Source organism: Mauremys reevesii, linkage group 4 (assembly GCF_016161935.1).
Source record: "Mauremys reevesii isolate NIE-2019 linkage group 4, ASM1616193v1, whole genome shotgun sequence".
Lineage (NCBI taxonomy): Eukaryota > Metazoa > Chordata > Testudines > Geoemydidae > Mauremys > Mauremys reevesii.
In genome coordinates this window covers 6,762,674-6,788,829 of record NC_052626.1, presented here as the reverse complement: position 1 = coordinate 6,788,829, position 26,156 = coordinate 6,762,674, and the positions used below count along the sequence as shown (strand labels likewise).

The 26,156-nt window shown below is 39.0% G+C and overlaps 1 protein-coding gene across 1 annotated transcript in view; it reads left to right on the top strand.

Moving 5' to 3' along the window:
- The window catches only part of SOS2 (SOS Ras/Rho guanine nucleotide exchange factor 2), an 82,923-nt gene extending 57,271 nt beyond the window's left edge, over positions 1–25,652 (top strand). Inside the window, exons 13-23 of the mRNA XM_039537344.1 lie at positions 3,079–3,182; positions 9,945–10,164; positions 11,265–11,384; positions 11,756–11,918; positions 13,349–13,466; positions 14,016–14,188; positions 16,334–16,450; positions 20,384–20,645; positions 22,568–22,609; positions 24,063–24,172; positions 24,770–25,652. Of these exons, the coding sequence (XP_039393278.1) occupies positions 3,079–3,182; positions 9,945–10,164; positions 11,265–11,384; positions 11,756–11,918; positions 13,349–13,466; positions 14,016–14,188; positions 16,334–16,450; positions 20,384–20,645; positions 22,568–22,609; positions 24,063–24,172; positions 24,770–25,279 (1,939 nt within the window). The 3' untranslated portion in view covers positions 25,280–25,652. The remainder of the gene's footprint in view (positions 1–3,078; positions 3,183–9,944; positions 10,165–11,264; positions 11,385–11,755; positions 11,919–13,348; positions 13,467–14,015; positions 14,189–16,333; positions 16,451–20,383; positions 20,646–22,567; positions 22,610–24,062; positions 24,173–24,769) is intronic.
- Positions 25,653–26,156: the final 504 nt, after the last annotated feature.

Here is a 26,156-nt window from a genome sequence, read left to right as displayed (position 1 = left end):
AACTGTTTGGAGCCTATGAGTCTTGTCTTCTTTTATGAGCCCAGATTTCTATCTGTTCAGTAGATCTGGCTGAAATCTAGTTTTTACTGAAAGGTTTTCTGGTGCTCTACCTTTCAGCAGTACTTAGTTGCCTGAATGGCTACTTTTGGCTGCTTCTTATACAAGCTACATGGGGATATGAAATACTCTTAAACTAGTGGTTTTAACGGAAAGTGATCCACGGGCCCTAAGCTGCCACATAAACAGCATTTAGGCTTTGTGAGGAGGGGCAGTTTGTGAAGTCATTTACTTCACGCACTCTTGTGGTTTATTGTTAAAATTTTGTTCTTGGGAGAAATTAGAATTGTCTGTGGCTTCTAATAGCTTGCGTATTTTCTATATGCAAACTGATAATGGCTGGAATCAGCGGAGGTCTTTTTGTTGACAAAGTGTACATGAAACTCTTAAATGGAGGTAAGTTGATTGTGGTGGAGGGTCCCCAACTATGGAACCTGCTTTTTTCTGGTCCCTTAGCAGTGCTTGAGTTTATTGACTTTCAGAGCATGATGCAAAGTATATCTTTAATCTGGGCCACTACAAGTTATGGTCTTATGGGGTGGTATGGAGAGAGATTTGTTTGTGCGGGTTGATATGGACAGTTTTAATTTGTCATGCATCTAGATAACAAGGCAATAGGCCCAAATGAATCTAATAAAGTTTGAGGCATCAGCTCAAGGAGTTTTTTTGCTTGGAGGAGAGGAGAGAAAAGCAAAGTTTCTCATCTTAAGAGTTCAAAGGACAAGAGTAATCGTACTTTGGTTCTAAAGGTTAATTTGACGCTTAATGTTTAAGAAAGTAGAGAGAAGGCAGATGAAAACTTGTATTTCCTGATCTTAAGAGAAAAAAGTGGATCTTGTACTGTTCCTTTCCTTTCATGTGAATAAAAGGGTATAAAAAAGTCTAAGATTATTATTATTATTATTACAACACTGACTTTTGATATATCCATTTTTAAAATGAAAAATGTAAATAGGAAAGAGAAACAATTAGAAAACCTCTGCCTTTTTGTAAATGTTAACTAACTTTTTCGCTTGAGAAATTTGCTAATGATATAAGAATGTTGGACTTTACTTTATTCTTTTGTTATGCAGGACTACTAACTGTAGTCTGTAACCTATCATTTAAATCAGTTTCTGTACCAAATGACTGGAGGATAGCTAATGTGATGCCAATTTTTAAAAAGGGCACCCGAGATGACTCCGGCAATTACAGGCCGGTAAGCCTGACTTCAGTACCGGGCAAACTGGTTGAAACTATAGTAAAGAACAAAATCGTCAGACACATAGATGAAAGTAATTTGTTGGGGAATAGTCAACATGGTTTTTGCAAAGGGAAATCATGCCTCCCCAGTCTACTAGAATTCTTTGAGGGGGGTCAGCAAGCATGTGGACAAGGGGGATCCAGTGGATATAATGTATTTAGATTTTCAGAAAGCCTTTGACAAGGTCCCTCACCATAGGCTATTAAGCAAAGTAAGCAGTCATGGAATAAGAGGGAAGGTCCTTTCATGGATTGGTAACTGGTTAAAAGATAGGGAGCAAAGGGTAGGACTAAATGGTCAGTTTTCAGAATGGAGAGAGGTAAATAGTGGTGTCCCCCAGGGGTCTGCACTGGGTCTAGTCCTATTTAACATATTCCATGATCTGGAAAAAGGGGTAAAGAGTGAGGTGGAAAAATTTGCAGATGATACAAAACTACTCAATATAGTTAAGTCCCAGGCAGACTGTGAAGAGCTACAAAAGGATCTCTCAAAACTGGGTGACTGGGCAACAAAATGGCAGATGAAATTCAGTGTTGATAAATGCAAAGTAATGCACATTGGAAAACATAATCCCAACTATGCATATAAAATGATGGGGTCTAAATGAGCTGTTACCACTCAAGAAAGAGATCTTGGAGTCATTGTGGATAGTTCTCTGAAAACATCCACTCAATGTGCAGCGGCAGTCAAAAAAGGGAACAGAACGTTGGACATCATTAAGAAAGGGATAGATAAGAAGACAGAAATTATCATGTTGCTTCTATATAAATCCATGGTACGCCCACATCTTGAATACTGCCTGAAGATGTGGTCGCCCCATCTCAAAAAAGATATATTAGAATTGGAAAAGGGCAACAAAAATTATTAGGGGTATGGAGCATATGCCGTATGAGGAGAGATTAATAAGACTGGGACTTTTCAGCTTAGAAAAAAGACACCTAAGGGAGGATATGATAGAAGTCTAGAAAATCATGACTGGTGTGGAGAAAGTAAATAAGGAAGTGTTATTTACTCCTCCTCATAACACAAGAACTAATGGGGTGGTATGGAGAGAGATTTGTTTGTGCGGGTTGATATGGACAGTTTTAATTTGTCATGCAAGGGGGTCAACAAATGAAATTAATAGGCAGCAGGTTTAAAACAAACAAAGGGAAGTATTTTTTCACACAACATACAGTCAACCTGTGGAACTCCTTGCCAGAGGACGTTGTGAAGGCCAAGACTATAACAAGGTTCAAAAAAGAGCTAGATAAATTCATGGAGGATAGGTCCATCAATAGCTATTAGCCAGGATGGGCAGGGATGGTGTCCCTAGCCTCTGTTTGTCAGAAGCTGGGAATGGGCAACAGGGGATGGATCACTTGATGATTACCTGTTCTGTTCATTCCCTCTGGGGCACCTAGCATTGTCCACTGTCAGAAGACAGGATACTGGGATAGATGGACCTTTGATCTGATGCAGTATGGCTGTTCTTATATTCTTATGGTTTACTCTTTTGGGTACAATCTTCCATTAATCCCTCCCCTTTTTTAAAAAACCTGATTGTTAAAGCTGCAAAGTTATGTTCTCAGAATTCCAGGATTATCAAATTGAAGTTTCCACACTCAGTTGTGACTCCAACCTATTGTGCATATGCGTTGTGATGGTCCTTAATTACATGATTGCATACTGTAACTTCTGCAGAACCCGTGCTTCATCAGTGTGCAGGTTGGCTGGACATGACGGTTCATAAAAATTAAAAATACGTTTTTTTCCTCTCTTCCTCCCTTATTTTTCAGGATATTAAATGTTTTTCGACACTGGGTAGAACATCATTTTTATGATTTTGAAAGAGATCTGGAGTTGCTCGATAAACTGGAGACATTTATTTCAAGTGTAAGAGGTACGGTAACTGTACAATCCATTTGTTGTTTTTACTTTCTAATACATTCTGGGGGTCTATTCCTGCTAGCTCTTACACACGTGAGTAACTTTACTCACATGAGCAGTTCTTTTTACTCATGTAAGTACTCCAGTTGAAGTCAAATCTCATGTGCATAGACATTGCAAGATTAAGTCCGAAACCTAAATAATATCAGACATTACTATGTTGTTTTATCAAAGCTTATTTAGCAGTAAATATTTAAGATTGTCATTGTCTGAAACCAGTATGGTCTCTCTAGAATTCAAAACATCTTTAGGCTTGGAAGGATTAGGTTTTTTTATCAGCAAATATCAATTTCCTCGGACACATAAACCAACAAAAAAATATTTCCATTGATGATGATCAAAATTTACAGATAGGCAAGAAAAATGTTGCTTGAGATTATATTAGTTTGATTTAAGTATATTTACTTTATATAGACTCATAGACTTAAGGTCAGAAGTGACCATTATGATCATCTAGTCTGACCTCCTGCACAATGCAGGCCACAGAATCTCACCCACCCATTCCTGTAACAAACCCTTAACCTATGTCTGAGTTATTGAAGTCCTCAAATTGTGGTTTAAAGACTTCAAGGTGCAGAGAATCCTCCAGCAAGTGACCCGTGCCCCATGCTGCAGAGGAAAGCAAAAAACCTCCAGGGCCTCTGCCAATCTTCCCTGGAGGAAAATTCCTTCCCGACCCCAAATATGGTGATCAGTTAAACCTTGAGCATGTGGGCAAGACTCATCAGGCAGCACCCAGGAAAGAATTCTCTGTAGTAACTCAGATCCCAACCCATCTAACATCCCATCACAGACCATTGGGCATATTTACCTGCTAATAATCAAAGATCAATTAATTGCCAAAATTAGGCTATCCCATCATACCATCCCCTCAATAAACTTATCAAGCTTAGTCTTGAAGCCAGATACGTCTTTTGCCCTCACTACTCTCCTTGGAAGGCTGTTCCAGAACTTCACTTTGACATATCGACAATTTGTGTTTTAATGGTTATAAAACAAACTCTTTGAATCTGTGTCTACTGTGATCAGTTGTCTGACTCCCCCATAATTTCCTGAAACTGTAAACATTTGAATTGATAAAAATCAGAAAAATAATTAACGCCTATAATTTTGCACAGTGGTGATAATTTAAATTTAAAAAGTTAAAAAATAAACCAGTATAATCTAAATATTTTTTATTGAATTCTGCCTCTTCCCAACTTTAAGTTCATAGAGAAAAATTTTCCTCAGTGAGAAGAAAAAATTTCTTCCTTGCTGGAACACTGATCCTTTCCCATTTTACTATCCTTGTCCTGAAGACCCTGCACAACAACCATTTTCTTCCAGAAGAGGAGAGCTGAACAATAAAAACCTTTTAGCTTCAATTACTGTTACTTCCTTAGGTCTTGTAGTTAAGGCTGCAAGTCTGTCACTAAGGTCACGGATGCCATGACTTTCTGGGAACTCCATGACTTCTGCAGCAGCCGATGTGACTGGGCCAGGGGCCGCCTGAGCAGTTCAGGCAGCCTCTGGGCCACCCGCACCAGCCACTGCTGGGGCAGTCTCGGGCTACCATACCCCCTCCCCCCCGCAGCAGCAGAAGTTTGGGTGTGGGAGGGTGCTCAGGGCTGGGGAAGGGGGTTGAGGCACGGGAGAGGGTGAGGGCTCCAGCTAGTGCTAACCTTGGGGGGCTCCCCAGAAGCGGCGACGTCCCTCCCTCGACTCTTAGGTGGAGGTGTGGCCAGGCGGCTCCGTGCGCTGCCTCCGCTCACAGGCGTTGCTCCCACAGCGTCCATTGGCTGTGGTTCCCGGCCAATTGGAGCTGCGGAGCCACAGCTCGAGGCGGAGGCAGCACGTAGAGCCCCCAGGCCGTGCCTCCACCTAGATGCTGAGGGACATGTCGCTGCACAGAGCCAGGTAGGGAGCCTGCTAGCTCCGTCAAACACACACACCCCAGCAGCAGTGGGGGTCCCAGGCTGCGCACCACCAACCTCTCCCCTCCCCAGAGCACCCATGGCCCCCTTAGGCCGCCCTCCCACCCCCCAGAACACCCACGATTTAGTCAGGGGTATATAGTACAAGTCATGGACAGGTCACGAGCCATGAATTTTTCTTTACTGCCCATGACCTGTCCATGACTTTTACTAAAAATACCCGTGACTAAAATATAACCTTACTTATAGTTGAACAGTGTGATAACATTCCCTAAAGCAGCGGCCCTCAACCTTTCCAGACTACTGTATCCCTTTCAGGAGTCTGGTTTGTCTTGTGTACCCCCAAGTTTCACTTCATTTAAAAACTACTTGCTTACAAAATCAGACATGAAAATACAAAAGGGTCACAGCACACTAGTACTGAACAATTGCTTACTTTCTTATTTTTACCATATAATTATAAAATAAATTGATTGAAATATAAATGTTGTACTTACCTTTCAGTATATCGTATATAGAGCAGTATAAACAAGTATGAAATTTGAGTTTGTACTAGGGCTGTCAAGCATTTTAAAAAAATAATCACAATTAATTGCTTGATTAATTGCTCTGTTAAACAATAAATACTATTTATTTAAATAGTTTTGGATTTCTTTACATTTTCAAACATATTGATTTCACTTACAATACAGAATACAAAGTGTTCAGTGCTCACTTTATATTTTTTATTACAAATATTTTCACTGTAAAAAAACAAGAAATAGTATTTTTCAATTCACCTAATACAAGTACAGTAGTGCAATCTCTTTATTATGAAAGATGAACTTACAAATGTAGAACTATGTACCAAAAAAACCTGCATTCAAAAATAAAACAATGTAAAACTTTAGAGCCTATAAGTCCACTCAGTCCTACTTCTTGTTCAGCCAGTCGCTGAGAGAAACAAGTTTGTTTACATCTGCAGGAGATAATGCTGCCCACTTCTTGTTTACAATGTCACCTGAAAGTGAGAACAGGCGTTCGCATGGCACTATTGTAACCAGCATGGCAAGATATTTTCGTGCCAAATGCACTAAAGATTCATATGTCCCTTCATGCTTCAACCACCATTCAAAAGGACATGCATCCATGCTGATGATGGGTTCTGCTCCCTAACAATCCAAAGCAGTGCAAACCGACGCATGTTCATTTTCATCATCTAAGTCAGTCAGATGCTACCAGCGGAAGGTTGATTTTCTATTTTGGTGGTTCAGATTCTGTAATTTCCGCATCAGAATGTTGCTCTTTTAAGACTTCTGAAGGCATTCTCCACACCTTGTCCCTCTTGGATTTTGGAAGGCACTTCAGATTCTTAAACCTTGGGTTGAGTGCTGTAGCCATCTTTAGAAATCTCACACTGGTACCTGCTTTGTGTTTTGTCAAATCTGCCATGAAAGTGTTCTTAAAATGAACATGTGCTGAGTCATCATCCAAGACTGCTATAGCATGAAATATATGGCAGAATGCAGGTAAAACAGAGTAGGAGACATACAATTCTCCCCTAAGGAGTTTAGTCACAAATTTAATTAATGCGTTTTTTTTGTTTTGTTTTTTTTAAACAAGCATCATCAGCATGGAAGCATGTCCTCTGGAATGGTGGCCGAAGCATAAAGGGGCATACGAATGTTTAGCATATCTGGCATGTAAAGACCTTGTAATGCTGGCTACAAAAGTGCCATGCGAATGCCTGTTCTCACTTTCAGGTGACATTGTAAATAAGAAGCGGGCAGCATTATCTCCTGTAAATGTGGACAAACTTGTTTGAGCAATTGGCTGAACAACAAGTAGTATTGAGTTGACCTATGGGCTCTAAAGTTTTACATTGTTTTGTTATTGAGTGCAGTTATATAACAAAAAAAAAATCTACAGTTGTAAGTTGCACTTTCACGATAAAGAGATTGCACTATGGTACTTGTATGAGATGAACTGAAAAATACTATTTCTTTTGTTAGCCAGTTTTACAGGGCAAATATTTGTAATAAAATAATAATATAAAGTGAGCATTGTCTACTTTGTATACTGTGTTGTAATTGAAATCAATATATTTGAAAAGGTAGAAAAGAATCCAAAAATACTTAATAAATTTCAATTGCTATTCTATTGTTTAACAGTGCAATTAAAACTGCCATTAATCGCTTTTAATTTTTTTGAGTTAATCGCGTGAGTTAACTGCAATTAATCAACAGCCCTAGTTTGTACTGACTTTTCTAGTGCTTTTTATGTAACCTGTTGTAAAACTAGGCAAATATCTAGATGAGTTGATGTATCCCCTGGAAGACCTCTGCAAACCCCCAGGTGTATGTGTACCCGTTGTTGAGAACCACTGCCCTTAAGACATGAGCAAACTCCCTTTGCAGTCCACTTGGAGAGTAACATTGATGTCAACTGAATCTAGATGACTTCTTGGCAATGCTGGATGTCACTTTTAGATTATCAAATTAACCATCCTGTAGTACAATTTTGAGTTACAAATTTAAAAAACAGTTGTTGATCCCCTGTTGGATTGATAGTCACTGTGTAAGATTTTTCTGATTAAATATAGGCTACTTTTGGCCAATTCCTTGAAAGGATTTTGGTTTGAAATCCCTGGTCTGAAGACTCAGTGGGTCCCAGGATGTTTTACATACTGTACATTTATTAAACAATCTTAGTATTCAAAAGTAAACATTTATAAATGTTTATTTTTTCAAGTCTTTATGCTGCAGAGTTGTTAACAGGCCACTTCACCTTGAGTGGTCTCTTATAATAGGTGTTAACTACTTATGCTAAACAGTCTTGTATATAGCTGTGAGTCTGAGGGCTTGTCTCCACTTACCAGTGGATCAGCCCTGCGGCGATCGATCTGCTGGGGTCGATTTAGCAGATCTAGTGAAGACCCGCTAAATCGACCACAGATCATTCTGCCATTGACTCCAGTACTCCACCGGAATGAGAAGAGTAAGGGGAGTTGACAAGAGAGTGTCTCCTGTCAACATAGCATAATGTGGACCCCGCGGTAAGTAGATCTGAGCTACATCGACTTGAGTTACGCTACTAACGTAACTCAAATTGCGTGGCTTAGATCGACTTTCCCCCATAGTGTAGACCTGCTCTGAGAGTCTGTCTACACTTAAAATGCTGCAGTGACACCTCTGTAACAGTTCAGTGAAGATGCTACCAACAGGAGGGATTCTCCCATTGGCATAGGTAATCCACCTGTCCAAGAGGTGGTAGGGCTGTCTACATTAGGAAATTAGGCTGGTTTAACTGTGTTGCTCAGGGCTTGGCTACACTGGAGAGTTGCAGCGCTGGTGGTGGGTTTACAGCGCTGCAACTTAGTAACTGTCCACACCTGCAAGGCACATCCAGCGCTGCATCTCCCTGGCTGCAGCGCTGGCCGTACACCTGATCTGCCTCAGGTATAACGAGTGCAGCGCTGGTGATGCAGCGCTGGGGAGCAAGTGTAAACAGTGATTAATCTTACTACGCTGTGACTGACCTCCGGAACCTTCCCAAAATGCTTTAAGTACCAGATAACATTCTTTGTTTTGTTGTGATGCCTCTCTTTGTTTTGTTGTGAACTCCGGGCTCCCGGAGCTGCTTATCTAAAAAACAAACACAGCTCCTGTTTGCTGGAGCAGAGGCAGGCAGGGGAATTCCTTTGGAATGTGCACAGCTAGTGTTTGCTTGAGGAGAGAGATAATTTGCTTGAGGAGAGAAGCGGGAGGAGGGGGGTCCGTTTTGAAACAGCTGCTTATGTGGTCTGAAGGCTATTTGCATTTAGTGAATAAGAGAGGGGTGGGGGAAGGGGTCGAAAGTTTTAAAATGATTGAAGGTTGGTGCTGTGTATCTTCCAGTCCTTAGAACTTGCAAGGCAGGGAGCTCACAAAAATCGGCTCCAAAAATCCACTCTCTGTCTCCCCCACGCTCCCTGTCACACTCCACCCCACCCCCCTCTTTTGAAAAGCACGTTGCAGCCACTTGAACGCTGGGATAGCTGCCCATAATGCACCACTCCCAGCAGCGCTGCAAATGCTGCAAATGTGGCCACACTGCAGCGCTGGTAGCTGTCAGTGTGGCCACACTGCAGCGCTTTCCCTACACAGCTGTACAAAGACAGCTGTAACTCCCAGCGCTGCACACCTGCAAGTGTAGCCATGACCTCAGGATTATGGATTTTTCACACTCTGGTTATACTGACCTAATTTCCTAGTGTAGACCAGACCTGAGTACCTTTCCCAGATCTGAAGAAGAGCTCTGTGTAGCTCAAATGATTCTCTGTCACCAGCAGAAGTTGACTCAATAAAAGATTTTACCTCACCCACCATGTCTCTCTAATGAACTAACACAATATATTGTAAAGTCATCACACAACTAAAAACTGTAAACTTGAACAAATAGGGCCAGACTATCAAAGTTAAGTACAAAACAGGTGCATCCAAAAATGTGCACTCTTTGTGCCTGTGTTTGCATATGGAAATAGGTAACTGCATGCCTAACTTCTTTGCACATGCAATTTCCTGATTTGCATACACAAATGTAACCTTTGGTGGGTGCACAAATTGTGTTTGTTAAAGAAAATAATTTGGCCCGTGAACTTGAATTTTTCTATCCCATTCTATAAAATGTATACAAATTTGTTAATCTTTTCCTTAAGTACTGAATGCTAACCTTATTTCATATCATTCTACTGGTTAACAAGCAGAAGTGTACATCAACAAAAGTATCATTTGAAAAAGCTGTTAAATCATTAGTATGAACGTTTTTAATGTTGTTTTTTACAGGCAAATCCATGAAGAAGTGGGTAGAATCCATTGCTAAGATTATCAAGAGAAAAAAACAAGCTCAAGCAAATGGAATTAGTCATAACATTACCTTTGAGAGCCAACCTCCCCCAATTGAATGGCATATTTGCCACCTTGGACAGTTTGAGATGGACCTCATGACACTACATCCAATAGAAATTGCTCGTCAGCTAACACTTCTAGAATCTGATCTCTACAGGTAGTTGTTCAAAAAATGTGTGTGTTCCTTAGGTAGCTTTTTGTTGGCTCCATAAGTCACACTATTTGCACTAGTCAGAAGCATGAATTTCCTTTTCTGACAGGAGAAAACTGGCAGGATTAATATGGAAATCTAAAAGTAAAAATAAAAAAAAGGGCTGGTTGCCATATGTAATCCCACTTTACAGGTTTGTAATGGGAAATGATGATGATCTCTGCAATCACTTTTAATACCTACCCTATATTTGGCTTTCATTTGTAATTGAAATATTGAGTTAATCAAATTGCATTCAGCTTTAGCAAGTAAAAAATCTTTAATTTGTAGAATCAGCCTGAAGTATATTCTTCTCTTTTATGATTTGCCAAGTAAGGTTTGCTCACCTTCTGTCCTATACCAGAGTGTTTATCCATCAACATATTAGGCTTGTGTCAACATAACCAAACTTGTACAGTAAATAATTAGGACACTAAAATGCTGTAGTGAGTAAACAACACTCAAACATAACTGGGACATAATATGTGAATTCTCAAAATAAAAGTTTGGGGGTGTCTTATAAAAAATGCTTGTAGCATCCTAAAAAGAACTTTATTCTCTAGGGACCCTCAAAAAAACTAAGGTATTTAAACTGGGATTTTTGAAAGGTTTGCATGCTACAATGGCAGAAGGATTTCTAATAAAATATTTCTTTTTGCACATCAGGCTTTTACAGGGTTTGTCGATTCCCATTTCAGCAACACATTACTCGTGTTTGCCCATTAGACAATGAGAAGTTTTCTTTGTTCAGGATGCTTATTTCTTCCTTCAGAAGACAAAACTGAGTCCTTAGAAATTTTCTAATCTGAAAATACACCACTGATGTTCTTTTAACAGAGACAGGCATTTTCCAGAGTCCGTTAGTGTCCGTGTTGAAATACCAGTCCAATGATTATTTTGAATGACTGACTGTTCCATGACGGATTATATTGAATAATCTGTACCAAATGTCATGTCACAAGTAAGGGGAAGAAATATGTAATAAGTCTTCTACCGCAAACATGGAAAATACGAATATTAAGTATTAAACATTCCTTTGCCTCATACTTAACATTTTCTTTCAATAGGGCAGTGCAGCCGTCTGAACTTGTTGGGAGTGTGTGGACTAAAGAAGATAAGGAAATTAACTCCCCAAATCTATTGAAAATGATTCGGCACACTACAAATCTTACTCTTTGGTTTGAAAAGTAAGAACTGGGGATGTTAATGTACTGACATGGAATCAAGTTGAAGTTCAGGGATTGCTCAGATTTTCTTACAGTTTAAAGGAGATTCCTTTATTTTGAATTATTAAATAGTTGTGTATTTCAGTAATCACTACCTTAGTTAAGCATTGATTTTGTACTTGGCACAGTACAGGACATAACCAAAAATCTGCAAGGCAACCTACTCCTTTTACGTTTTAAACTGCTTATTTCAGTGAAAACACTGGGAAGCTTAGGGTAATGGTCTTCATTTTGAACTCCTGTTCTCTATGATGACTAAACACTAGATTTCAGTGCCTAGCAAAGCGAATGTCCTAATTCCAGCATTTCCTAATACCATGTTTCTTGACTAGGTGCATTGTGGAAACAGAGAATTTTGAGGAGCGAGTGGCTGTGTTAAGTAGGATAATCGAAATTCTGCAGGTTTTTCAAGAGTTGAATAATTTCAATGGTGTGTTGGAGATAGTCAGTGCGATGAATTCTGTGTCCGTGTACAGACTAGATCATACATTTGAGGTAAGTCTTCTGAGTGACTTGTGCATCCTTCTTAAGAGACTATCAAGAAAAACAAATCATATACCATTTTTGGAATAAACACTGTTATTTTACAGTTACTTTCTTTATAAGTGTAATGTGAAACACTCGTGAGGAATGTTATAAAAAGTAGCATATTAAGGGTCCTGGGTGCCACAGGGGATTTGTAATGACACCTGGAGTCTTTCACCTGTAGCTTGACAGCTCAGATCCAGCATGGTAATGATTGAATGTCATGACTAAGGCTAAGATTTTGTCTTGGACCCAAACTCACTCCCTCCTCAGAGCCTGTGCCCCGCAGCCCCTACCACACCCCTGCCCCACACTCCACCCCTCATCCCCCTGCATTCCAAAGCCCCTCCATCTGAGTTAACTGGCACCCCCTGTTTCCCCGGCATACCAGTTAAAAACTTTTACTGTACCTTGAACTCTATCTGGGAGCTGCAGAATTCCAGTGAGGGGGCAGGGAAGAGAAACTGAGAGAGATGCAGGTGACCCCTTTCTTCTTTCGCTGACCAAAGAAGATCCATGCATAGGTTTGGACATTTACAGAGAGTTTAATGCTCAGGAAAGAACTTAAGCACGTGCTTAAGAACATTGTTATCAAAGATTTTTTTTTTTTTAAGCTTTGCTTTCCCAAATAGGGATGCTTTCCTGTATCTTGGTCAGAGTGAGTGTAAAGGAATCTGAGGCCAGTTTTAGCAGATTCTGGAGAAAAGTTTAAACATTGGGGAACATTGGTGAGTTTAGGAAGAAAAAGTGTAAATTGGTTACTTTTTCACTGAAAATGAGTGTGCGGTAAACTAATAAATTCCACTGAAGTAGACTACTGAAGTTCAGAAGACAGTTTTGCACAGAAGGATGGAGTTTGTGTTGTATGGAGAAAAATATTTTTACTAGTATCAGTGTTAGATGCTGATAACTAAGTTTGATTTGTTTAGATTTGAAATAAATCATACTTAAAACAATTGGGATTATTTTTGTAAATTGATTAAAGTGAAAATAATCATCTGTATTTACAGTAGTTTGACATTTCCATGTGATGCATCTTAGGGCTCTGCCCACACTATAGAGCTTATGCTGGTTAAGTCCCCTGGTACAGAAGCAACATATGCTGACAATTTTTTTTTGCCAGTAGACAACATTAGCTATGTTGGCAGAAGCCCCCTTTTGTCAGCATCTCTGCGTCTACCCCAGAAGTTTCATCGGCAAGTTTTAAGCCATAGAGTCAGGGACAGTTGATGTAGTAGTACACTGGAAACCATTTTAAAACACACTTAAATTCAAATATTGTGAGAAACAAGGTTTTGTTAATTTATAGATAGATGATATAAGTATGAAGGTACCTTATTTTCACTAACCAAACCATGCAAAAGACACATTGTTGCTTTGTTTTCTCTTCAATAAATTAGGCATTACAGGAGAGAAAAAAGAAAGTTTTGGATGAAGCAGTAGAACTAAGTCAAGATCACTTTAAGAAATACCTAGCTAAACTCAAGTCAATCAACCCACCCTGCGTGCCTTTCTTTGGTAAGTTGTATTACAGGGTTGGAGATAAGGTTCTTCTGTTGGCTTTCTTTTAACAGTAAAATGAGCAACAAATTAAGATGCTGAAAATGCATTGAGTTTTTTTTAAGGTATTACATTCTGTACTCTGAAGAATTGCCCTTGTGATATGCATAACTTCTGATTTATTAGATTTTTAACATTAGTGTTTGTGAATAGTTAAATTCAGTAAAATAGGGTTTTTCTTAAACTGTAACTTTATCTCACATTCTTGACACTGTTTCTTTCTGGGTGACCTAAGCATGCTGAGGAGTCTTGTTGGAATGTGACCTCCCGACCATGACCTCAGTATAAGCAGATAAAACTTGTTCCCTCTATAATATATTTAGTTTTCAGAGAGAATGCATAGCTCATTTGCTCTTCCTGATTAATTCAGTATTGGTGCATTGAAAGAAATGGCTTGCTCTCTTTTTATGCTGAGGATTTCTTTGCTGGCATTTATCAGAAAAAATGAAAACAGGAGTTGGGGTGAAATGTGAAAATCAAAATTCTTTTTTTATATATATGTATTAGGAATCTATCTAACAAATATTCTGAAGACAGAAGAAGGGAATCCAGACTTTCTTAAAAGACAAGGGAAAGAGTTAATCAACTTCAGTAAGAGAAGAAAAGTGGCTGAAATTACAGGCGAAATTCAGCAGTATCAAAACCAACCTTACTGTTTACGGATAGAACCAGAAATACGGGTAATCAAAGAACAAATACAATAGCTGTATACTTTATGTATGTGTGTGCATGTATGTGTATACATATGATAAAAAAAAAAACTGTGGCAGATACGCTACTGATATTCTTGCTAGGGTACTAGTAGATGTGGGGATGACTGCCTTAATAGTGCAATAACCATCATTGGTAAAGAAAAGTGTGTGCGTCAAAGCATACATTAATTCTAAATCCTTAATATAGTTCATCACATATATCTCATCTGCTCACTACTATACAACAGACACTTCTTGTTTTTGCTATTGCTATACAGTACTTCACTAGCTGGAGCGGAGTGAATAGGATTAGAGCAAGAGGAAGAAAAGAGTTTTAAAACAACATGGATATATGATGAGAAACTAACAGTTTCTGTGAAGAAAAAGTGTGCTGCTCTGATATATTAGAATCCTTTGTATGTATCCAATTAATCCCAAACTCCTTTGACAAGGTTTCTGACAAGAGGCTACTAAGGAAGTTAAATAGTCATAGGGCAAGCAGTTACGGATTTGAAAGTAAATGAAAGAAAACAATGAGTAGGAATAAATGGTCGTCTTTCAACGTAGCAAAAGGTAAACAGCGGTTTTCTCTAGATTCTTTACTACGACCAGTATTTAATATATTAATGAACCGTAAAGGGGGTGAACAGTTAAGTGGCACAATCTGCAGATGACACAGAATCAGATTAGCCTCACACTCGAGAATATTGAAGAACTCCAGGAAGACTTAAAGCAAGGTGAATTGGCCACGTGATGCCAGATTAAATTATTGTTGGCAAATGTAAGGGAATGCTCGTTGGAAGGACTGATGTTAAGTAACTGTAACCACTCATAAATATCTCCTGTCTGTGTGTTCCATTCTATGCATCCGAAGAAGTGAGCTGTAGCTCACGAAAGCTCATGCTAAAATAAATGTGTTAGTCTTTAAGGTGCCACAAGTACTCCTGTTCTTTCTGTAACCACTCAGTTAATTAATTGTAACCTCCTGGGCTGTTTTGTGGACAATTCAATAAATGTCTGCTCAGTTTACAGCACCAGTCAAAGAAGCAACACAATGTTAGGCTGCATAAAGAATGAGAACAGTTCTGAAAATATCAAAATGCCATTCTTTAAATCTACGCTATGCTCTCACCTGAAATAATGTGTACAGTTCTGGTCACTCTGAAAACTGTAGCTGAGTGACAGCATTCTTTGTATTGTGCTGTTCATTATTGAGAACAATTCTGGAAAAGGGTTAAGTGATATAATTTTAAAATTACGAAGAGGAGCATTGGAATATTTTGAAAACAAATCAAGACAAGACAGAAATATAGTAATCGTAAGTTATACGTTATAAGTATTGATGCTAGTAAAAAAAAGAATGTTTGTTTGAAAATGAAGGAACTGGAAGATCTTGATGACTGCATTGAGATACTTGGTAAATCATCTACATAACTACAAAGCATTTTACAGAATATTGTTAATTTAAAATAGCTCTGTTCATGTGATTTAAAATAATTCCTTTAGTCAGTACATTTTACATTATCATTAGACTAGGCAGGATTCAATTTTTATAATTTTGACAGATAATATTGATGTTTATTTTAAGCATTTTTTAGATTTTTATCTATTTACATTTTCACAGTTGCAGGAAAATATGGGTGGAGTGTCAGAATAGGTGAGATCAGACAAAAATTATGTAATAGCTGCTGAGATTCAAAAAGTTAAAAGTTTATAACCCTTAAAACAAATTGTCAATATTACATGTCAAAATATACAAAATAAATATCCTTAAATCAAACTCTTACGTTTTCAAGCAGCATTTTTCTTACTCTGCCTGTCCGTAAATTTTGATTATCATCAATGGAGATTTTTTTTGTTGGTTTGTGTGTGTACGCTGAAATTGACATTTACTGGTAAAAATCTAATTCTTTCAAGCCTAATTACCATTAACTTGTAATGTATGTTTTTTACTGTCATTTGCATCAGGACTTGTTACTGTATTTTTCCAGGAATGAATTAACAGTAGTATAAAAGATGCATGTAGTCAGTGAAATGTTCAGATTTCATTGAACAGTTTTGTATTTTCTATATATGCATATGTTGTTAAGAGCATATAAAATTATTTATTGAAACTTGTTTACCTCATTTTAGCGGTTTTTTGAAAATCTCAATCCTATGGGAAATGCACCAGAAAAAGAGTTTACAGACTACTTGTTCAACAAATCATTAGAAATTGAACCTCGAAACTGCAAGCAGCCACCTAGATTTGTAAGTCTTTTTCTTGTAATTTAAGTATTTTAAATCCACTGATACTTTAATAAATTAATATGAATATTACTATTAATAATGTGTATTTACTTCTTTTGAAATTATAGATGTTTCTTGAGTTTTTGTCACAAGACTTTTTATTCCAAAACTGTTGGTTTTTTAGTTTGAGATTATTTTAGTTCCTAAAAATACACCTCTTTTGGCGTTATAAGCAAATTGTGATTTACAATAAAATCTTGGAAAGAATAGCTTAAAAAGTTTGATTTTATGCAGTGTAGTTCTTCTCTTTAGAACTTATAAAATGGCTTGATAGCATTGTGAAATGCTTTTAATTTCAAAATGTGGAAAAACCTTTTGAAATAAATGTTAATTGGTATTTTTCTCTGACATTCAGAGGAATATTTTCAAAAATAAACTTCACTTTCAGAGCTAAATGGAAATTCTCTTCACTTCAGTGCTGAACTGAAATATACTACAAAATTTAAAATGAGGTACAATCTGCTTGTGAAGCCAGATAGTGTTGATTAGTTTGTCATTTTAATTAACATTTTATTTTTAAAATAACAGCTGCTGAAGCATAACGTGATTTTCACGATATTATGCCTCATAGAAAACTTACTATTATGTCATTATCTTTGCTGTAACTCTTGGCAAATCAGGAGTGCCTTTTTCTTATTCTTGGGGTAAGAGAACCATAAAGCAGTTAACAGTTTTTGTGTCTTAAGGGTGATTAAGGTTATACTCCTCTACCAAGAGAATCAGATGAAGTGCTGCTAAAATAATGCCTCCTTAAAAACATGGTGCCTGTAGGTATTCCACATGTATGTACGCGTGTGCACCATGTGCCTGAGACTGGAGAGGTTTGCCCAGTTGTTCTCCTTGTGCTCCAGATGAGGATGTAAGGAGCAGTGTAGACTGCCACCACTCCAGTTCCTTCTTACCGTCACATGGCTTGAGTATGAACCCTCATTGTCCACAGATTTTCTTCATGCTTCTTTCTTCTTCAAAGCTGTAAATATATTATAAATAGCTTTTAGTATTTTAGTGTAGTTAGTTTTAATCTTGGTGTATTTGATAACAACATACTTTCTCCCCACCTCAGGGAGTCTCTTCCCATGGACAAAGATTATGCCCAGAGTCCTGAGTTTAAGAACTGCATCTCCCTCCCACCCCTTCTTACCCCACCCCCACCCCCGCTTCTTCTCTGTGAGCACTAACACTGCCTCTGTTATATGGGAGAGGCACATGTCTCAGCTAAATGCAGTGTTTGCTGCTCATTTTCCTTTAAAACCATGAGACATGAGAGCTCTGTCTGAGAGCCTTTTCTGTAAGATGCTATGAGACCTCCGTCTGATCCAGGCCAGGGAGACCCACCTGTACATTGGCCTCAACCAATGAGCAGTGTCCCAACAAGCACAAGCCCAGGAGAGGAAGCCAGAACTGCTGAGCCCAAGGAGTCGCCATACAGGGCTTCTCGTGAGAGTCAGGAGCACGCTAAGCATAAGGACAGATTTTCTTCCAGGTCTTTTTCTGAGAGAAGGGATCCTTCCCTGACTCTGTCCAAGCCCACTGTGTCCACACACACAGTTCTTAAAGATTTAAGCTCACTTAAACTTTCTGATCATGAGGGCAAAGCACAAAAGAGAGAAGATCTGCTGGTACTGACATCAATGCCAATTGGCACCCGCCAACCCCATTTAAGAGCTCCTAAGTAGACACTTTGGTGCTACCGACCTGTCCCCGACATGCTATCCATGACGACTGTGGTTGCTCTGGATTCATTGGTCCCAATTACTGGATTGCCCCAGACTCAAAACGAACCTAAACTTACACTTCATGGGAGGATATCTTCACTTTTTCTTATTCATAGTCTTCTTTTTTGAACATAGGAGGAAACTACCTCGCGGAGATGAGAACATTCCCCTCCTCAGTCCATAGGTAGGAGCTTTCACCCACTGGTTCCGATAGCTCTGCTATTTGAACAAGAACTGGCACTCTCTTTGGAGGAGTTTTGGAGGCTCTGGACATTTCTTGTTTCTGGGCCTTCTGTGACTGTCAGCCTATCCTCTCATCAGCATCCAACTCTTCACGTATCTACTACCTTGGAAGAACAGCAACAACAAGTATCCCAACCCCATGGCCCCTTCACCTTACAGCCTGGTATTTGGATGAGCATCAGATCTAGAATGTTCATGCTTGGAGATCATTGTTTATTCTCAACCAAAGAAGGAAAGAGTACAGCAGAACGTGTTATTTGGCTAAATGGAAGTTTCTCTTCCTGGGTGCAATGTAATCGGTCCTCCAGAATCTGCAGATAGTCCAAAACGTCAGGGTTATCCTGTCCCTGAAAACTTCAGGGCTTTTCATTAGTTCCCCTGCAGTTCATCTAGCAGCAATCAGTGCCTTCCATCCTCAAGTAGGACACTTCATTTTCCTTTGCCTTCACCCAAAATTTGTCTCAAAAGTAATTTGAGTTTCACATAACTCAACCTATCCACTTACTGGTATTGTTCCCCAGAGCTTATGCTTCCAGCGAGGAGAGAAGACTTCACTCTCTGGACATCAGATGAGCTCTGGTGTTCTACCTGCAAAGGATGAAATCGATGAGAAAATCATCAAGCTTACTTGTTGCTGTAGCAGAACAGTCATGAGGGCGGACGTTATCTGCTCAGAGACAGTGAATCTCCAGCTGCATCATTCTATTCCTCCTCCAGATGGAGGTGACTGCCCATTCCACTAGAGCACAGGCAACCACAGAGGCATCTCTTTGAGAGGTGTATTTATATGGAACATCTGTAGAGTGGCTATACATTATGCATTAGTTCAAGCCTCCTCTGCAGATGTAGCTGGTGGAACTGCAGTATTACAACTATCTATACCTACTGCATCCCCGACCCCTCCTGTTTAACTACCTGTTTATCAATCACTCACATGTGGAATACACATAGGGACCAGCACTCAAAGACAAAAGTATACTGACCTGTAACTGGTGATGCTTCGAGATGTGGGATCCCTGTCTCTATTCCATGACCCTACCCTTCTTTCAATCTTCTTCAAATTCTTCTGATTTGGTGGTAAGAGAGGAATTGAAGAAGCATCTGTCCATCCCGCCTCTTATACCTTCAGTTGGAGCATAAGGAGAACATCTGTGTGGGTGCGGACCAATGGACACTACTTGATAGCAATCTCTGATCTCAGGCACACTAGAAACGCACATTTTGAAGAACCTTCAGTTACAAGTCAGTAACCTCGTGCAATTCAGATTAATTCATGCTTCTTTTGACTGCAATGTCATATCAGCCGCACCTGTCACTCTTATGGATAAGAATTGTATACGGACTGAATCAGATACCAGAGACTAAATCGGATACCAGAATATATAAAAATAAAGAAAAAACTATTCTTATTCAAAGATTCCTATCTCATGGGATTCCAACTCTTGGATCTATGCATGTGGGTAAGGGCCTGGTGAATTATACAGTATAATCAATAGGATTGTCACGTCACCCTTACTGTGAGGTGGTTTGACTGCCCCTGTACTCTGGCTCCTTCTTACTACATTCTGCAAAAGAGCTCCCCTGGTACACCACTTGCTGACTCTCATGGTTTGTCCTGATTGACACACATATGAAACTCCAGACTAACAATTCTTTGGAATTATTGAAAGGAAGATTTCTTGAGCGGAGCAAATTTTCACAATTTTATTAAAACCCCATAAAGATTAGTTTGTAATAAACAGTGACAGACCCGTTATAAACTTAGACCCATTATAAAAATCACCTACCATTAAACAAAATTATGATTTTTGTTCAGAGTGTTGTACTCAATTCCTTTTTGGTTTGTTTTTTCCAGTGTCAGATAGTGGGTTGGCATTTTTACTGTTAGTTTACTATACTAAATACTAGTAATATTAATCATGATTACTTCCTTTAGCCTAGGAAAACAACATACCCTCTAAAATCTCCTGGAATAAGGCCCAATACTGGCAGACATGGTTCCACCTCTGGAACCTTGCGAGGTCACCCGACACCACTGGAAAGGGAACCATGTAAAATAAGTTTCAGTAGAATTACTGAAGCAGAGCATGAGTCAGCAGCATCGGCCCCGACTTCTCCGAATACGCCATCTACTCCACCAGTGTCTGCCTCTTCAGAACGTAGTGTATTTTTAGATATTGATCTCAACAGTTCTTATGGTATGTATATAATATATTTTATATTTACTTGTTGTTTTTTCATTTGATATTCCACCTCACCTCTGCATAGGCTCTTGTTGTTCCTTAAAAAATGTTTTGTTCTGGCAGATGACACCAGGTGGTGCTGTTAAACGTAGTCTTCTTTCTATGTTCTTTTTCTAGTTACAAGCCTTTAGTCCTGGAAGAAATGCACATGATGGTGTTCTTGGTTTTTACAAGGTCCTGTATAGAGCGAGTTGTACAAGTAACAGGAGAGTTTGCTCTTTGCCTTGGGCTTGATAGGGTCAATTTTTGAGGCATAGTTGCTTCTTGGAAGCCAAGCAAGGATGTTGGGATTCCTGAAAGGTGTTGCTTTTCTGTTCTGAGAGTGTGAGTGAGAGAATAACACAAGTTATATCCAGACTCTGTGTTACTGATTGTTTCTCCTTGGATATATCCAAGTATCTAGTACTGTTTGGCAGAGAGGCGACACTGGTGTCACAAGGGATGCTGGTGTTGAAAGAAGGGGCATCAACAAGAATGTTCTGCTATTTAATATGGCATATCATCTTTATTACAATGCCAAAGCAAGTCTCATTTGTAGAAGAAGCTGTAATGTACTGGATTTTGATAGTGATGGGATATAAAGCAGCTTTGGAAATAAATTAGAAGTCTTAAGAGAAAGGATGGGGACAATTGAGAAAATAGAGCAACCCTGAGTTCCACTAAAAAGTTGAAACCCATGAGCACCTTTTCAGCAGAGTCTGTTACTGCTGGGAGTGGCACAGGATGATGGGTCCTTAAAGCTTCAGAGAGGCCTGAAATGGTATACGGTGGTTGCCAGCTGCTGAGGTTATGCTTGGGAAACTTGTTCCAAACACAGGCCTGTCATGTTTGCCCTTTCTCCCACAAATGACATGTGAGTGTTCATGGAAGTTACAGGCTTAGTCAGCAGAGCTGGTACCTACTTCATCAGCACTGTTGAACTGTTTCTGCTGCACTCCTCGCCTATAGAAGCTATGCACCAAGTACGTAATGGAAGTCAACATCTAATGTTATTCACAAAAGAACCTAAACTCTGTGCCCTTTCCTCCCCCCCTCTTAAAACAGCTGTCCCAAGCACAGCTACGGAAGTGGTTGTTTCTGGGAGAATGCTGCTTGCCCATTCAGTTCAGTCCTATGACTACCTGATGAGGGTGAAGTGCATTCAGGTGAAATTAACTCCTACACAGAAGGTCAGCACATGGCGTATGCACCACTTAAGCCTTATTTTGAGGGCTAAAGTAGGGCTTTTAAGTAGTGCATAGGTTCTGTGTTTGTCATCTGTGCTGGAATGAAGTCCACCCTCGGTATTTCCTCTCCCCTCTCAATCTGGTTGCTCTGTGTTGCGCTGTCAGTGGGCAGTTGACCATTCACACTTGTTCACCTGTTGACAGATTTGGATGCCAGGATCCAAAAGATACAACTACCACCCTGTTATACCCTCTTAGTACATATTGCATGGGCTGGAATGGAAGGATAAGAGTTATGTTCACATATTATCATAAAACTAAACACCAGAAAGGGGATTACATGACAAACTTGAGTTTCGTGTGGCAAATAGTGAGGGCTCTCCAGCCTCTAGGTAAAAGGTGACTAGGGTGGTTGATGGTGTCAAAATTCAGTTGTAATTTCCTATGTTTCTAGTATTCAGTATATTCTTAACTATAACTTTTTATTAATACTGTTTAAAAAGCCATATATTCTTCAACAATAACTCTCAAAGCTTTTGGCCTCGAAATATTTATATAGTAGAATGTACCTTGTTTCAACAATAGATTTGATAGTACATCAGAGATATTTTAAAGATACACCCCAGGGATGTTTTATAAACAGATGAAGGGAAGGGGGAACACTGTTTTGGTGGCAAAATTTATTTTCTGATCCATTTTTCATTTTATTAGGTAACAATAGCATCTTTGCTCCTGTCCATTTGCCGCAGTCAAGTGAGTACCCTGAGTCCTGCAGTTTGTCAATAAATTCTTTCCACTTTCTAAATGTACTTTTGTACCATAAGAGCCTAAGAATAATGAAACTCTCATAGTAAAGGTATAAAATGTTAGACCAGTTCATTTAAAAAAAAGGGTTTTTTCACACGTTAGGTAGAGCATACAGTAAAATGATGGATAAAATCTAAGGACTGCTTGGGTTTGAGCTTAGCAAATAACATTGATGTTTTTCGCACTGTTGCTCAATTGATAAAGACTGGCTAACTGCACAGATAAAGTAACTAGATATTACAGTTGTTGGCATTAAAATCTCATGCAAGTATTTGCTCTACTATTAGGGAGAGAAAAGGTACTTTCCGTACCCTATGTGGTGATCTGACACTGTATTTATATGCGTAGTACATCTGATATACAATTGAGAACAGTGCTGCCACCTGTGCCTATCCTCTTGAATAAAAGCAGGCATTTTTATTTGCAATTTGATTTTATGAAAATCCAGACTTGTAGAATACAGTACAAAATTGGGAAAACAAATCCACTTAACATACTGATCTGGATCGTGCACATAAATGGAAAGAAACAAGCTATAGCAAGAGCCAGTGTTTTCTTATTTAAATGCCTAACGTTTAATATTTTTCTGAACTCTTAAATATCCCTTTCCACCTTTTTTCTCTTTGGAGGAAAAAAAAAACTTTTAAAGGGGATGAAAGAAGTTGTAACAGTTGGAGTCTTATGTACTATTTTTGTCTGCTCTACCATTTTTTCTGCTGTGAGATTGCAACAGAACTGCATAAGTAGCCCTGTAAATTCCAAATGTGAAGGTGTAATCACTTTTTGGACAGAAGGAGGTGGTTTTCCATACCAGTTTTTGATTTAAACATATGCCAAAACCACATACACCACTGCATGCTTCCAGTTAAAGACAATGAATTCTTCCTCATGAAAATGTTTCCAAATGAAACAGTTTCATTGTCTACTAGCTTTTCTTATCAGGCCTTCATTTTTTCATCTTCTAAATACAGAGAGCATAGGAAGACTATCAAATTGAGGCATTCAGTATTGCTTATTCCTGCCGTATGAGTATATATTGTACTTCATACAGAAGTCTGTGAAATGCAGTGTGTAATTACAAAAATGACTGGTAAAGTAACTTCCTTCCGCTAGGCTGAACAATTAGGGATGCCACTGAATACCAAGAATCTGTTTTATGCAGCGTTGTTGTAGCCGTGTCGGTCCCAGGATATTAGAAACACAAGGTGGGTGAGGTAATATCTTTTTGGACCAACTTCTCTCACCAACAGAAATTAGTTCAATCAAAGATATAACTTCACCCACCTTGTGTCTGTAAGAATCTGTTTGTTAGTTTGCTTCTAGTTTTGTCTAAAAAATTTCAGAATGTTTCACTTTACTGTATTGTGCACCACCTGAAACTCACCTTATCTCTTTTTAGAATCTTTCTTCAGTTCGTGTGGTAGTATACATAAACTAAGTGAAGAGCCTCTGGTTCCTCCTCCACTTCCTCCACGCAAAAAGTTTGATCAGGATGCTTCTAACTCTAAGGTGATAGTGTGTGTGTGAGTTAAATTATCTTGTTAGTAAACGTGTTGGTGGATTTGATAAGCTTTATGGAACATTGGTCTTTGACATGTGCACAGTGTTCTAATGTAGTGCAATCTTGTTAATTCTGATTTGTTAATCTTCAAACCTAATAAATCTCACAGAACAGGCAGCACCCTTACCCTGTTTGCCCCACTTCTTAGCAAAAACTTAATAGCAGAGAGCTGAACTGAGGTTTCATATTAATAAGATTTCATTACTATTACAAAATACATGGCAATACTAGTCCTAGTACAACATGAAGTAGCATAATTAAACTGCAAATAAACGATATGAACACAGTACACTGATGCATTGCTCTTTGTTTTGTGGGTGTGTATACATATTAGAATGATTGTAATCTTGGGGAAAAACTCTTACCACTGGGTTTGTAAAAATCAGTTCTCTCAACCTGAGGTTTTGCCCGTTAAAGGCTACACTGTGTCACTTTTTCAACTAGCGAACCCTTCACTCTACACCTTCCTTCAGTGCATGTCGGGAAATATATTACTTCATAGGAAATGAAAGGTTCCTTGGGTGATTTCTTTTTCTGTATTTCAGGGAAGTTTAAAATCTGATGATGATCCTCCTGCTATTCCACCAAGGCAACCTCCTCCTCCAAAGATACAACCTAGAGTTCCTGCTTACAATAATCCATTTGATCAACTGCTGCATAGTCCACCACCACCCCCTCCAAGAGACCCTCTTCCTGACACCCCTCCACCAGTACCACTTCGGCCTCCAGAACACTTCATAAACTGTCCATTTAACCTCCAGCCACCGCCAGTGGGACGCTTTCACAGAGATCCAGATCGGTTCAGGGAAGCCAGCACATGCCCAAGCTCACCAAACACTCCTCCAAGCACCCCCTCTCCAAGGGTCCTGCGTCGCTGCTATGTGCTCAGCTCAAGTCACAACAACCTTGCCCATCCTACAGCTCCTCCAGTCCCACCAAGGCAAAATTCTAGCCCTCAGTTACCAAAACTGCCACCAAAGACTTACAAAAGGGAGCTTTCCCATCCTCCTTTGGACAGACAGTTTTTGCTAGAAAATGCAGAAACTCCTCAATGACCTTAGCCATATTAGTCATTGACACTGGAATAGTATTTGTAAAGTTCCTTTTTATTTATTCAAAAAAGGCAGTGTATTTTAGTACTTTCACAAATAATGCTCTTACAAAAGTGCTGCTGATCAAAACAAAGTTAAAAATTCGAAAAATAAGAATACACCCTCCGCTCTTTGTCTACTCCCACAGCATTACCCTCAGGTGATCAGTAGCATTGCCTTGTCTCAGATCCTCAGTGCCGACAGCTATGCCAGTATAAAGATTATATATTTTGCACTGTAAACTACACTACATGAATTTAAACTATCAGTTCATTGCACTGAGCCGAAAAAAAGGTGTGTTTGTGGAATTTTTCAAATTTGAGCACTAGTGGCCTTTTAAAAAAAAAAAAAAAAGAACAGTGGAATTACGACACAAGCATGAGGGTGGATAGTGTTACTGATTTTAAACATCTGGCTACTTGCCTTCGAATTTTATGTAAATCTAGGAAGTTTGTGAATGACAACTACTGTTCTCAAATTTTTTATGCCATGTCTTAATGTCCAGTTATTTGCTGCTGAAGATGAAAAAGAAAAATGGGTTGAAAATCTAAATGAAGATATCAGAATGCACTATTAGTTTTGATTATTTTGACAAATAACCTAGGACTACCTAACCCAGTTATTGGAAAGAATCCCTAGTATTTAGCATGCATCTTGTTCAGATGTGCCTTTTTGTTTTGGCAGGCAAAGGTGTCTTAAGCTAAAGATCAGAGGGGTAGCCGTGTTAGTCTGGATCTGTAAAAAGCGACAGAGTCCTGTGGCACCTTATAGACTAATAGAAGTATTGGAGCGTAAGCTTTCGTGGGTGAATACCCACTTCGTCAGACGCATGCGCAGGACT